This window comes from Ochotona princeps, chromosome 2 (genome assembly GCF_030435755.1).
Source record: "Ochotona princeps isolate mOchPri1 chromosome 2, mOchPri1.hap1, whole genome shotgun sequence".
NCBI lineage: Eukaryota > Metazoa > Chordata > Mammalia > Lagomorpha > Ochotonidae > Ochotona > Ochotona princeps.
Window position 1 is genome coordinate 6,641,631 of NC_080833.1, and position 15,327 is coordinate 6,656,957.

Sequence of the window (15,327 nt, forward strand, 5' to 3'; positions counted from 1 at the left end):
GAGAAAGGGTTGGCAGAAGAAAGGGAAGCACAGAGCTGGGAAAATGGGGGAGAGGAAACCCCCTACTTACCTGATCGAATTTTTCCTCCATTAAGTCTCGGCAACACCGGCTTTCCACCAGGGTGGACTTGGCTGGGCTGGGGGAAGCCCCAAATCCCATGAGGCCTTGGTGAGAGCTGTACCCCAGCAGCCCCACCAAGGCATTCGACTGCTGGGGTTGTACGGCCTGGAAGCTGGTGAAGGGCGTGATATGACGAGGTTTTGTTCCAAAGCCCATGAGATCTTTGCAGTATTTGTCATGGACCAGCTGCTGCTGTGTGATCTCTTCCATCTCTTCTCTCAGACGCTACACACAGGAGAGAAGACAGATCACCCTCACTTACAAATGGTCTTCACTGCGAGCACCGTGCAGTCCGCAGAACCATGCGTCTGCCTGGCCCAGAAACAAAGAACGCTTTCCAAGGGGAGCATTGTAATTTCTCCAGAGCAGGGGACCTACCTTCACCCTGATCTAGGAGGAAGAGCACCCTCTACTGATCACTGGGGAGGGAGTAGAGCCTGGCTGCCCACGGTTCTCACCTCCTTGTATGGCCTGGGCAGGCCACCTTGCAAACACATCAGGGAAGTCTCCTGCAAACATGGAGGGCAGCCCCAGGCCAGCAACCCAGTCAGAATACTGGTCTCTTTCTAGAATCCTAGGCAGGTGCACAGGCAAGTAACCATCTCAGAATTCTAGGCCTGCAGAGGCGGCAGGGATCAGCCAGTAGACTGAGTACTCACACCTATTCCCTTTCTGGAGGGCTGAGTAATAACTCATTCTCCAAACAATGCACAGTAATCACGCTAGGAGGGGGTCAGCATTGTGACATAGTGGGTAATGCTGCTGCTTGCAATGTTAGCATCCCATATGGGCACCACCTGGCTGCTCTACTTCCAATCTAGTTCCCTGTTAAAGGCCTGCAAAGAGCAGTAGAAGATGGCCCAAACACTTGGGCCCCTGCAACCCACGTGGAAGACCTGCAGCAAGCTGCTGGCTTCGGCTTGGCCCAGCCCTGAGCACTGCAGCCATCTGGGGACTGAATCAGCAGATGGAAGATCTCTCTCTGTCTTTCTCTCTCTCTCTCATATCTCAAGTAAATAAATCTCGCTCTAAAAAAAAGAAAAGAAAGAGGCTATAAAACAGCTTTCAAAATTTCCAGTCTGTTCCTAACATATGTGTTTTCATTTTTCAGAAAGTCTCACCCACAACTCTTGTCAGGATCACAAAGGATTCACAAGCTGCTGAATCCAACGGCCAAGCTTCCATCCTTACATCAACTGGGGAGTCGAATTCAACTCACCTTCCTGCTCCGCAAGCACCTTCCTCCCCGGGCTTCTTGGACACCGACTCCACGAGGCACCCTCCCCTCCCTTACTGTCCCCGTCAGGTCCTCTCCCGCTCCTGACCGTGGGCTACAGACCTCAGCTCCTCCCCAGCCACAAGAACTTCCTTGGGATCCTCACCTGGCCTTGGGACTTGAAGTAACCCCTAGATGCAGATGACCCCAAATCTGTCCCTCTCATCCACAGCTTTCCTCAGAACTGCCCAACAGTTTTATGTTCCAAACTAAACTCCTGGCCAGCTCCTCCCACCATGATCAATGTATCATGTCCATGGGCTGTCAGGCAAACACACTGCCATCTTTCCAACCCAGCTCCACTCTCAATGAACCCCAAACCCAGAACTCAGACCCCAGCCACTCTGTGTACTCCATGATTGCCCCACTGTAGTGTAAGCTGCTAAGATCCCTTGTGAAGACTGCCTAGTTCCCTCCAAGCTGGGTTCCCAGTTTCAACCATAAACCCTTCAGCGACCCATTCTCAATACGTAGCTAAGTCAGGCTGTTGGAAACATGAGTCAAATGTATGCTAGCGCTCAAAACCTACCCACAGCTTCCCACCACACAGTGTGCCCCGGCCCCATGTGCTGTGCTCTCCCCACCCCATGCAGTTCTCTGACTGCATCCCTCACCAACTCTTGTGCCCACTCACTTAGGCACAGTGGCATTCTTGCTGTACCTGTGCCAGGGCCTTTGTAGCCACTGAACCAGCTGTCTGAACGGCTTTTTCTTACCTCCTTCTCAGCTGTGTTTCCATGGCCCAGAACGTTTAAAATACAGTCCTTATCCTGTGCTACAGTTCTCTCTTCCCCTCCCCGGCCCTACTTATCTCTGCAGCATGTATCACCACACGATTTATTTTTACTTATACATTCATTGGCTGTTAGATTACTCTAGTTCTTAAAAGGCACCTACTAGGGGCTCAATTAATGTTTGATGAACAAGTGAACAAACCAAGAAATGATACCTTATATTTAAATAGATCCTCATTAATTCACAAAGCATGTCAATAAGAACCACTTCATTTGAATCTGACAAGAACCTTCCATGTTAACCAATATTGTTCTGTTTCACTAGGAGGAAACAGACATCAGAGCTACCTGGGCTTCAGCAGAAGCACCATTCAAACGTGGATAGGGAAGGGAAGCAAACAGACCACCAGCCCTGAGTGGCTGGGCCCAAAAAGGTAGCACCATCCATAGCCTTGGAAGCCACCACATGGCTTTTACTGAGTGACTCAGCCACCAAAGCCTCTTGGGGAGCCTCCAGGCAGCTCCGTCCATCCACCTGTAATCTCAAGAAGCAGCTGAGCAGCTGGCTCTCAGACTCAGTCCCGGGGTCCTGGGGGACAGATGTTCAGGCCAACTCAGCTGATCCAGGGAGCCGCCAGCAGAGCTCCCAGAGCAGCTGGCTCCCGGGGGCCTCCCAAACGCTGACAGACACCCCTCTGGGCACACTGCTGGGGCCAAGTGCTTCCCTGTTCCTGGGCATGCTGTGCCACATCCTCTTGGGTAAGCAAAGGTGGCTCCGCAGAAACCAGCAGGAACCCCACATCCGTAACCAGGTTAGTGTGCACAGCACTCCCAGCACATTCCAGCCTGAGGGAACTGCACCCCCACTGGTAAGGCAGCCCTGTAACCCCGAAACCCAGGCCGCTGAGACCCACAAACACACAGACAGCAGCAGCGAGGATCACAGCTGAAGAAGCATGGTCCACAGCACCAGCAGGAACAAACCCAAGACAGCACACAACCATTAGCCTAGGACTGGTCACCAACAGGAAGCCCTCTACTAGAAAAGCCACCTGTCAAAACAGCCAACAGGACTGATGCACGGATGCACAAAAGCCAACCTAGGGCCAGGAAGCACGAAGTGTAACAGGATGTCCCCAAACCAACACAGCAACCCTCTAACAACAGAGCCAGAGAAGGGAAGCCAGTGAACTGTCTGACAAAGAATTCAAAATCATGATTTTAAGAAAACTAAATGACATATGAGAATACAATACTCAACAACATTAGGAAGATAATTCCTGAGCAACCTGGTGGGGTCTGTGTTGTTAAATGGCTGCCTGCAATGCCAATAGCCCACACGGGCTGGTTTGAGTCCTGGCTACTTCATTTCTGATCCAGCTACGTCAACCATCAAGCCCATGCCATGATCTGCATGTGCGGGCAGCTGCAATCAGGAGCTGAACCTGGGTACTCCGATGTGGGGTGTGGGCTTCGTAACTGCCAGGACAAACACCCAGCCCGGTCCGCAACAACAGAAAGGAAAACAAACGTTAAAAAGAACAAAAAAAGCCTTAGAGGCTTATGGGACAAACACCTACAAACATGCCCATTATAGGTGCTTCGTGAAGAGTTGAGGGCAAAAGCACAGACAGGTCCTTAATGGAATGAACGCAGATCACGCCCCGGTCTTGGGAGACACATGGAGACATTCACAAAGTCCATGAAGCTGAAAAAGGCTCCTAACAGACGTGACCGGAAGAACTCCCCTCCAAGTGACCTCACAGCTACACCGTCAAAAACAAGGAAAAACTGACAGAGAAGCCCCAAGGGCATTCCCACAAGATTGACAGCAGGCTTCTTGGCTTAAGCCTGACACGGTAGGACAGAATAGGAAAAATATTCAAGGTCCAGAGAGGGGGGAAATATAAGCCAGCCAAGAACTCTATATCCAGCAGTTACTTTTTTTTTTTAAGATTTATTTATTTTTACTGGAAAGTCAGATTCACAAGCTGACACAGATACAGAAAGATCTTCCATCCACTGATTCACTCCCCAAGTGGCCATAACAGATAGAGCTGAGCCAGTCTAAAGCCAGGAGCCAGGAGCTTCCTCCAGGTCTCCCACAAGGGTGCAGGGTCCCAAAGTGTTAGCCACCCTCTATTACTTTCCCAGGTCACAAGCAGGGAGCTAGACGGGAAGCGGGTCCACCAGGATTATCGCTGCTCCACTTCCCATCCCGCTCCCTACTTACGGCCTGGGAAAGCAGTGGACAATGGCTCAAGTTCTTGGGCCCCTGCAGCCACATGGGGCACCTGCAGGAAGCTCCCGGCTCCTGGCTTCAGATTGGCTCAGCACTGGCTGCTGCAGCCATTTGGGGAGTGAACCAGTGGATGGAAGACTTTTTTCTCTGCTACTCCCTTCTCTCTATAAATCTGCCTTTCAACAAATAAATCTTGAAAATAAAATATATGACAATGATCATTATAAAAACAAATGCAAGTATCATCTCAGAAGAGATACAGAAGGGAAGAAAAAGGATTCATATGTTTAAAAATGTTTTTCTGGATTTGATTTCTTATATATTTAGTTTTTTTTTTACTCTGAATTTGATTTTGGTGTTAATATTATGTTGGTTTCCTAAAATGAGTTAAAATCACTTGGATCCATCTCTCTTTTCTGAAAGAACACATTGTTGAGCTCTTATTTCTTCCTCAAATGTCTGGTTTAAAATTAATTTAATTTCCTAAATACATATGGAGCAAGTTAAAAATCTGAGTTTTCTAAATTGTTGTTTCTGAGAAATATGTGCATTTAACTCAAGCTGCCAAAGCAATTGGCACAAAACTGTTTAATATCCTTAAAAAGAGAATTAAAAGCAGAGCTGCTCTGTAATGCAGCAATCCCACCACTGGGTATGATTTTGCAGCACTATTCATGGTAGCCAAGATGTGGGGTCCTCCAAGTATTCATCCACAGATGAACAGATAATGCAAACGTGGCATATGGGACACCCAATGCGGGGCTTAAGTTGCCTCCTGGGATGCCCGCATCCCACCTTCCAGGTCTGAGTGCCAGCCTAGTTTGGGTACGGGCGATTCCACTAGGATCCAGCTGACTGCCAGTGCACGCCACAGCAGGGGGCAGTAGATGTGGCTGGACTGAGTTCCTGGTTCCTGGCATCCCTAGCCCAGTCCGAGAGGATACTGGGAATGAATTAGGGGATAGAAGATCTCTTTCCATACATGTCTCAGACATTTCAAATAAGATCATTTAAATGCTTTTAAGAAGAAAAAAAAAATACATTACATGGATATAATGGAATACTATTCAGCCATAAACCCAATCCTGTCATCTGAAACCCTAGAGAATCCGTAAGGCATTATGCTGGATGAAATAAGCCAGACACAATGTTTATGACCTCAGGTGGGAACTCTACCAGCAAGGTGGATCTCAGAGAAGCCATTAGTGGGTACAATGTTACAATTAAGAGGAACAGCTCTGGCACCAATGGCACAGTAGGGTGGCTACAGTTAGCAATAATGCAGCTTATATTTCCAACTAGCTAGTGGAGAACTTCTAACGTTCTCACCTCAAAGAAATGATAAACGCAAATTACTCAAACTTGATCATTACACAATGTATACAATAGTAAAACATAACAGTGTCTTGCGAATATATATATATATATATATACACATATCAATCATCAATCAAAAAAAACAACTCCAGTATCTGGTGCTGGGCTCCGCACTCCTACATTCACCCCTCCCAGGGGCCGAGGTGCTTACAAGGATCTCACAGGAAGTGAACACACCGCACTACAGGGCACACGGGCCTGAGCCCCACAGTGCACAGGGCAGCTGGGACTGGAATTCAGTCCAATATGACCCCTGTGAGTGCTACACTAGAAAGTCCAGGGACGACGAAATTCCACCAACATTCCCCATAGAAAGTATCACAGACGGAGCTCTGCTTCCCAAATTGATCCCAAATCCAGCTACTTGTCAGTATCTGCGCTGCCACAGCTGTGGCTCACCCAGACCACCTTCACGGCTCCCCGAGACCTTCAAGTCCAAGCAGCCTAAAGCACCAAGGGCCAGGCTGCTGCTCTGGAATATACCAACAGACCTGTGCCAAGGCCAAGTTCTCATGGGCTACACCCCTTGACGACAGAACAGAACAGGCAGGCCTATTCCTGGGAGACACTGGCCTTTCACAGCAGCCACTGGCTTGAGGAGCCCACGCTGGCCCTCCGGGATGGACTTCTACACAGCTCGTCTTCCCCCTCTTGTCCAGTCAGTCAGTAGGGGAAGGCAGCCTGACTGCTCTCCAGCCTCGCCCTGCACCAGCTAGCTCCCCAATAAAACCTCTGTCCACTCCCCACCTTGTACCTTCACACCTGTCTTCCCAAGCTGATACCCCTCCTAACTGGTCTCCCTTTCATTCCCACCTCCCCATACCTTGCTCCCCGACAACCAGGGTTACCAGAAAAGGCACAGCATCAATCACTGCCCTGCGTACCCGCGGCCACTGTCTACCCCTGCAACCGGAACAAAGGCCACACTCCTTCCTTTAACTTCCATTCATTCTTCTTTCTTTTTTGGGGGGGAGGGGTTTATTTTATTTTTATTGCAAAGACAGATACACAGAGAGGAGGAGAGACAGAGAGGAAGCTCTTCCATACTCCGCAAGTGACTGCAATGGCCGATTCTGAGCCAATCAAAAGCCAGGAGCCAAGAGCCTCTTTCGGGTCTCCCTCACGGGTGCAGGGTTCCAAGGCCTTGGGCCATCCTCGACTGCTTTCCTAGGCCACAAGGAGGGAGCTAGATGGGAAGCGCGGCCTCTGGGATGTGAACCAGCACCCACATGGGATCTCAGCACACGCAAGGCTAAAACTTTAGCCACTAGGCTACAATGCCAGGCCCCCCATCCATTTTTCAAATTTGACCAACTGTTCCCTCCTCCTTGAAAGCCACTGCCTGGCACACAGCCCCACGGCTGCTCCAAGGGGCTCCTCCACAGCATGCAGGCAGCCCTCCACGCGCCTTCCTGCACCTTCCCCTCACTCCTGTTTGCTATTTCGCTTTCTTCACAGGGGCTGCTGTCTACTGACTTGGCCTGGCTCCTCCCGGGGTGCCAGCTCCCCGAGGACATGCTTTTGTCCCGCTGGCTCAGTCGCCACATCTCACCTCTCCCTCCATGCTGCTGATGCGGACCAGCTCGTTGAGGATCAGCAGGGCTCCGTGGATCCGATCATCTCGATTCATCCCCTTCTCTTTGGCCAAGGTCTCATCAAATCCTTTCTCTGCCTCTTCAAATGTGTGCTGTGGAGACAGGATGCTGTGCTCACCCAGTGTCCACTCCACGCACCTCTGGAGTTCAGGGGTCAACCTATGTGCTCGGTGCCTTGTATCATCACCGACAATACTGACTTACCAGGCTATTATTTCATTTAGCTTCAACTCTTCGACTTGGACACCATGCCACCGAAGCCAGGGCCTTTAGCACCCATAGTTTGTACCAAACAAAAAACCCCACCAGGCTCAAAGAAACTGAGTGACTTATCCAACTCCACCCTCCCCAGCAAGCCAGAGGCCAGGTCTCCCAGGCCACGTGTCTGGCTCTTTCCGGAGCTCCAGGCTCATCGGTGTTCCTGTCACAGCAGCAGTGGGCACACAGCTGTGAGCCCTTTCTGAATCAGCTACAACAGCTGATGAACGAGCCTGCAAGAGGCATTTCTATTACTCTGCATTTAAATATCTCTGAAGAGATGTCTTAGCACTAAAAACACCGAGTCATAGCTTAGCTGGCATGCTTTCTTGCTCAGTGACACACCAAGGACTCTGTGTCTATCACTGGACTTCTGCTTTCATGGAATGCAGTAGGGTAACCACTGATTCCTACTGAGGGTACTGCAGATGTCTGACAGCACAACAGATGTGATACAGGCTCTGCACCGCGGGAGAGGCGCTATGCCTGAGGCTGGGCGCACTGAGCCTGCCCCTCACCGGGCCGCCCCCACCTGGCCTGCTCCTCACCCGGTACCACTGCGGCTTCTGCATCTCCTTCGGCTCTCGTTGAGTGGTGAGAATGAGACAGGCGCGAAGGGCGGCCACAGCACCTTCACGAATGGCCTGTTTGGGGTCCCACACAGCCACGAAAATGTTGTCAAAGAAGGGCTGCACTTGCTGGAAGAAGAAGGTGGGGACGCTGATGGCCAGCTCACGGAGAACCAGGACCTGGGAGGAAAGGACTGACTGAGAACTGCCACTCGAACCAGATTGTTCAAGACAACACCCGCTGGGAAGAGAAGCCAGGCAATTCCGGCCAGCGCAAAGCAAGGACAGGACATGGATCACGCGTCTCCCAGCTCGTTATGGCCAGGCCACTTACAAAGACAGAGACCTTGGGATGATTGAAAACAAGATCTGGAAGGGCTCACTTTCTTTTTTTTTTTTTTTCCAGTGCTGAAACCCAGGATCAGGGCTCACTTTCCTGCTTGTTACATCATTATTGCGACAGCCCAGAGGAATATGTACTCCTAAAGGTTGACTGAATAAATACACTTGCTTAATGTTTAACTTTGTTATTATTTTCATTTGTTAGGAAGAAACTGAGGGTCAGCGGTCGTGCCAAACTCCAGGGAATTCGGACATGACAAAGCCAAGACCTGAGCCAGGTCTTCACGCGATTCTCTGGCCTGGTCCCCACTCCCTCCTCACTCCCTCCTGGTAAGTCTGTCCCCTAAAGAGGGAGCTGAGCAGAAAGCCACTGATCCCCAAACTCAGACCCAGAACCTCCCTCCTATGGACAGCCGCTGCCCACCCCCCCAAGCCCAGAAGCCCAGCCCAGAGCATCCTTTTTGGGGGGTGAACCTTAGAAGGAAGCAAGGGACCCCAGCACGGTGTCACGGCCCCTAGGCCTTGTTCCTGGCAGGCACTTACAGCTGCGTGTCTCCGGCCCTCGTTGCGGTCAGGACCCAGCCACTCCAGGGCTCGCTTCACCTCAAACTCCACATACTCAGCAGTGAAAGTGTCTCCAGCCATGGCAAGGCGGCCAATGGCCTTGGACGTCATCTCCATGACAACTGGGTCATTGGAGGGGAGGAGGTTCCGAAGATAATTGGCAAACCTGCCGATTCGGGTGGCATTCCCACCTTCCACCCCGATGAGGCTAGCTGTAAGAGAAGACAGGGAAAGGTGACAAGGAGGAGCATGCTGGCCAGGACACTCAGGAGCTGTGACCGGAGCTGGTGAGGGACACCTTCACTCCACCCTGGGCAGACCGCTATGCCATGAGTCTTCATCTTCATGACACAATGACTTGATCAGTAAAATGATGTCATTTTAGTATATATATAAAATGTGTCACCTCAAGAAATAAGGGAAAAAACCCACAAACCCAGTACTCCATAATTGTTTCCAGGATTGCCGACCAGTCCTGGGGAGCTGAAAATGATCTGTCATGTACGAACAGCACCACAGCCTCACTTCATCCTTCATGAGCCCCACTATGTCAAGCCCAGCCCTGCAGAGAAACCAGAGCCTGCTAAGGCAATGTGGAACAGTAGAAAGTTGGCTTCCAGTTCCACTTTTGACAAACTGGCCCCACAGAAGTTGCTAATGGTTCCAAGATTCAGCTGCCACATGTAAACATATCTGCTCTGCCTACATCCTAGGACTGGTCCTAGAATTGATGTAAGGACACCGCAGAATCCCATGGTCCTGCAAATTCACTAAACAAACAGGAACTAAGCCTGTAATATGTGGTGGGCATGAGCGCAGCAGACACGGAGGGGACCAGTCCTTGAGTTCTGCTTGTTACTCTTCCCAGAGACTCAGTCCTTACCTATGGCCAAGATGCCCCCTTTCCTCTCATTGGCATCGGAGCTGGAAACCAATTCAAAAATGTGATGGTTCAGCTGGTCATAGAATCGAGTAGACTCTTCTTGACTCATCTGCAAAGGAAGACGTACCCAGAACAATTTCTAAGGTTTTCTTGAAGAGGGCGGGGGTTGGGTGGGACAGCTGGGGCCTGAAGGTTAGGGCCAGAGAGGCAGCGGCTATGGCTCAAACCACAGAAGACAAAGTGCAGTCCATGTCCATAGTTTGCAACCAGAGAGCAACTGAACTCACACTCCATCCCTACTGAACAACTACTTCCGGAGTATCCACTCCAGCAGGGCTCAGGATGCACAAGCTGCAGGTCTCTACCAACTCTCCAAACCACTTTGATCACAGAAATAATGGGAGGGGCCTGTACGGGGTGGGGTAAAAAATGAAAAAACAAACAGCTGAACCTATGTGAGCCCTAAATGTGAGCATACACATGACAAGGGCCAAGGGAATGAGCTACCACAGCAGAGACCTGCCCGTCCTAGGACAGGGGCGCTGGGGGATTCTCCAGAACAGAACCCACATTCTCCAAAGCTTCACTGAGCTGTCAAAGGGATTGACACCAGCAGTGCTGGGGCAGATGTGTGGCGTGGCAGCCTGGGTCACTGCATGGGACATCCACACTACACATGTGAGTGACTGGTTCAAGCTCCAGCTTCTCTGTTTTGGATCTGGTTTCTTGCTCATGTCCACCCTGGGAGGCAGCAGGCTCAGGTCCTAGGGTCCCTGTGACCCTGATGGGAGAGCTGGACAGATTTCCTGTCTCCTGGTTTTGGCCTGGCCCAGCCCTGGCTACTGTAGCCTTATGGAGAATGAGTCAGAGGCTAAAAGATCTCCCTCTCTCCATCTTTCAAAATGAAGACCAGATAAATAGAATTTTTCAAAATAAAAAAACAACCCGGTGCTGGCCCAAGCATGCCACGGATCCCTGCAGGCTGACCTCGCGGAGCTCCATGGTGACGTAGTGCTGGAGCTCCTTGGCGGCCTTGGCCCTGGTCTCCTCATTGCGGCTCTTGAGGCCGCTGGCGAACTGCTGCAGGACACTCACGTTGCTCGAGGTGGTGGCAGCTGAGGTGGCAGCGGTAGGCCCGGTCCCAAGCATCTTGCCCTGAGGTTCTTCGGAGAGAAGTCCTTTTAATATCTTAAATAACAAACCACGGCAGTAATTTACAGCACTCATTCTTCTGCCAGCTCCAGGCAGCTAGTAGGCTTTATACAGGGTGGCAGACCACACTGAGGCACACGCATAAAGCCTACATTCAGAGTGGGCATTGTGGAGTGCCAGGGAAAGCCTCCACCTGCAATGCCAGCATCCCATGAACGCCACTTTCGATGCAGGTCCATGTTAGTGGCCTGTGCTGAGCCCTTGCCACCCACGAGGGAGACCTAAAAGAAGCTCCTGGCTGCAGCTGTTGCACAGCTGTTAGCATGGAGCTGAATCTGCAATAGGTTAAGCCTCCATTTGCAATGCTGGCATACCATTTGGGTGTTGGTTAGAGTCCTGGCTGCTCCACTTCTGATCCAGCTCCCTGCTAACGTGTCTGAGAGAGCAGTGAAAGTTGACTCAAGTCCTTGGGCCCCTTGTACCCACGTGGGAGACCTGCAAGAAGCTGGTCCGGTTTTGGCTACTGTGACCACTTGGTGAGTAAACCAGTGGATGGGGAATCTTTCTGTCTCTCTTTAACTCTTTCAAATAAATAAACAAATATATGTTTTCTAAAACCTAGACTTAATCAAAATAGCTGATGTCTAGCGTGAAAGGCCAAAGTATGGGCTATGGAACCAGACTACCTGGGTTTCAATCCTGTTCCAGACTTACTTACCTTGAAGAAAACATTTAAATCTTCTGTTTTCTCAACAATACAAACAAAATAATACTTAATGCACGTGAGGGTGATGTGAAGATTAACTGAGTTAATGTCTGTTTACAACAGTTTAAAAACACAACTAGGGGAGGAAGCTGTGGCACAGCAGGATAAGCTGTGGCTCGCGGCGTGTGCATCCCACGTCAGAGGGCCGGGAACTTAGTCCCAGTTCCTTTGCTTCTAATCCAGCTTCCTGCTCAAGCTGCTGGAAGGCAGCAGATCAGAACAAGTAACCTGTGTCCCCGGCAACCACAGGGAAGACCCAGACGGAGCTCCTGGCTCCTGGCTCCAGGCTTTGGCCCGCCCACTCCCTGTTGTCGTGGGCATTTAGGAAGTGAATCAATAGAGGGAAGATCTCCCTTTCTCTCCCTCTGTCACTCTGCCCTTTGTTTTTTTTTTTTTTTAAACCTTTTTCGGGGGAAGTGTAAATGCAGTCCCCTACTACCACTAGCCACGCAGTCAAATTTCCCACATTTGGGAAAACCGCAGCTGTCAGGGTACGTGCAGTGTAAGGGCTGAGCTGCCCTGCGAGATCGCGGTACCTCGCTACCAGGTGAGCACCGCCACTCCACCTTCTGAATCGGTAAATCTTTAAAACCAGGACAAACAACAATGCTAGGCAGGTAGCAACGCCTCGGTCGCTAGTATTCCCATGGCTGCTGTGCAGACAGCACAGAACCTGGCTGAGAGGCAGGGAAAAAAGTACAAATAACTAAGACTGTCCCTTTAGTCATGAGGTTCAATCTAATGAAAGAGACTGCAATTTTAAAGCAGCAATAGCCAATATATATTTTTTTTAATTTGCTAGGAGTCATATTAGAAAAAGAAACAAACAGAAGAGGGCCAGCACTGTGGCACAGTGGGTTAACCTGCTGCTTGCTATGCCAGCACCCCATACTGGAATAAGTTTGAGTCCCAGCTGTTCCACTTTCCATCTAGCTCCCTGCTAAAGCAACCGGGAAAGCAGCGCATGACGGGTTCTCTGCTCCTGGTTCCACCAAGGCCAATCACAAGCTGCCACAATTATCCAGGTAGTGAACCAATGCAGGCAAGAGCTCCTTCTCCATCTCCCTCTGAACTCTGACTTTCAAATAAATGAGTGCTAAAAACAAAAAAACTGGGCCCAGCACTAAGGCCTAATGCTAAATCCTCATCTTGCATGTGCTAGGATCCCATGTGGTCTCCAGTTCATGACTTGGCAGCTCCACTTCCCATCCAGCTCCTTGCTGTGGCCTGGGAAACCAGAAGAGGACAGCCCAAGGCCTTGGAACCCTGCACCTGCACAGGAGACCCGGAAGAAGCTCCTGGCTCCTGGCTTCGGATCAGCTCAGCTCTGGCCGTTGCAGCCACTTGGGGAGTGAACAACAGATGGAAGATCTTTGTATATTTATTTCTCTCTGTAAACCTTTCTCAATAAAATCGATCAATAAATAAATCTAAAAAACAAGTGCCTGGATTTAAAGATAAGCTTATTTATTTTTAAAGATCTACCTATTTATTTGAAAGCAGAGTTAGAGAGCAGAGACAAAGGGAGAGATCTTCCTTCCGCTGGCTGTCCCCAGTTGACTACAACAGTCAGCGCTGTAACAGGGCAAAGCCAGGAGCCCAGGGCTCCTTCCAGGTCTCCCCCAAGCTGCAAGGCCCCAAGCACTTGGGCCATCCTTTGCTGCTGCTGCTGTTGCTTTAACAGCTGCATCCCCAAGGGGCTGGACTTGAACCTGTTTACATAGGGGATGCCAGCACTGCAGGCGGCAGCTTAACTACCTACACCACAGTGCTGGCCCCAAGTTTATTAAAAAAAAAGAGACAGAGAGAGAGGTGAAATTAAAGTATTCTATGTAATTCAATATCTTTCCACAAGATTATTGGAACATATAATAGATACAAAATCTTCTAGGGTTTTTGTGTGTGTGTGTGTGTGTAGTATCTAATGTTCTGGCAAACGTTCACAGAGGCATCTGTGTGCAGCTGCCACAGTTCAGCCTCCCCTGGTGGGTTCCTGCAGTGGACGGTGCAGGTCCACACTACAGAACACAGACGTGGGTCCACACTACAGAACACAGACGTGGTCCACACTACAGAACACAGACGTGGGTCCACACTACAGAACACAGACGTGGGTCCACACTACAGAACACAGACGTGGGTCCACACTACAGAACACAGACGTGGTCCACACTACAGAACACAGACGTGGGTCCACACTACAGAACACAGACGTGGGTCCACACTACAGAACACAGACGTGGGTCCACACTACAGAACACAGACGTGGGTCCACACTACAGAACACAGACGTGGGTCTACACTACAGAACACAGACGTGGTCCACACTACAGAACACAGACGTGGGTCCACACTACAGAACACAGACGTGGGTCCACACTACAGAACACAGACGTGGGTCCACACTACAGAACACAGACGTGGTCCACACTACAGAACACAGACTTGGGTCTACACTACAGAACACAGACGTGGGTCCACACTACAGAACACAGACTTGGGTCTACACTACAGAACACAGACGTGGTCCCACACTGTGCAGCCAACCATCTGCAGCCAGGAGTCAAGTGTGCACGAATACATCCAGACTCTGCTCTTGTTATGGGGACTCTTCTAGACGTGACTAAAGGCCCAAGGGAAGAGTGTGCAGGGACCAACGCAAACACTATCATTTTCCACAAGTGACTGGAGCATCCTTATGCACTGGGAGTGTCCTGAGACAGGTCCCCCCGCAAATATCAAGCACGGCTGCACTTCCAGCAGCAGCTCAGGCACTGTTAGCCCTGGCCACTAGCCCCTCCATAGCACTGCCCCTTCTCCCTGACAGCCCACAGGAAAACACAAGCAGGCGGGTGACAAAGTGACCAGAACAGGGCTCAGGCCCCCACTGCATCAGAAGTAACACACACCCAAGTGTGTCCAGATCAGTCTAGAAAAACAATCTCCCACAATTCTTCTTGAACAAATTTGTGACATGAGGAAGAAAAAAGGTGGCAATAACTGGTTCTGAAAAGTCCTCAAAGACTCCAGGGCAAGGGTTATTAACCAGGAGGGGAAAGAGGGAAATCAAAATCCAGCATAAGAAGAAGAAATCACTGCGCTCGGTGTGTGCGTGTAAGGAGCAGGGGAGGAGGCTGCCAGCGCACTGCCCCTCGCTGGAAAAGGCGTGCACTTGGACAGGGTCTAAGCAGGAGCCCCACCTGCAAGCCAAACATCCCCGAGGTGCCAGCAAGGCTTCAGGCAGAGTTGGACGGCCAGACAGCAGGAATCCCAGAGACGGGATCGGCTCCCGGGACTGACACTGACCCGTAACAGGGCACCCCAATTCGGAAGCGGTCCTGGGACGGGTAAAGGTGCCACCACAGGACCAGAGCGGATGGGCCGGCCTTCCAGCCCGGGACCCACGGCGGCCCACGGACCTGGGCGTCCCCATGGTGGAGGTCGAGGT

General features: G+C 50.7%; 1 protein-coding gene across 3 annotated transcripts in view; it reads right to left on the minus strand.

The window, feature by feature from the left end:
- MTOR (mechanistic target of rapamycin kinase) overlaps positions 1–15,327 on the minus strand; it is a 136,825-nt gene that overhangs the window by 121,080 nt on the left and 418 nt on the right. The window contains exons 2-7 of one of the 3 annotated variants that reach the window (XM_058675171.1): positions 10,949–11,124; positions 9,962–10,070; positions 9,058–9,290; positions 8,152–8,352; positions 7,303–7,437; positions 71–346 (exon numbers count right to left, since the gene is read on the minus strand). In XM_058675171.1, the coding sequence (XP_058531154.1) occupies positions 71–346; positions 7,303–7,437; positions 8,152–8,352; positions 9,058–9,290; positions 9,962–10,070; positions 10,949–11,110 (1,116 nt within the window). In that variant the 5' untranslated portion in view covers positions 11,111–11,124. Of the gene's footprint in view, positions 1–70; positions 347–7,302; positions 7,438–8,151; positions 8,353–9,057; positions 9,291–9,961; positions 10,071–10,948; positions 11,150–15,327 lie in introns of all 3 variants that reach the window. The other 2 variants (XM_058675160.1, XM_058675165.1) reach the window with 2 other exon arrangements.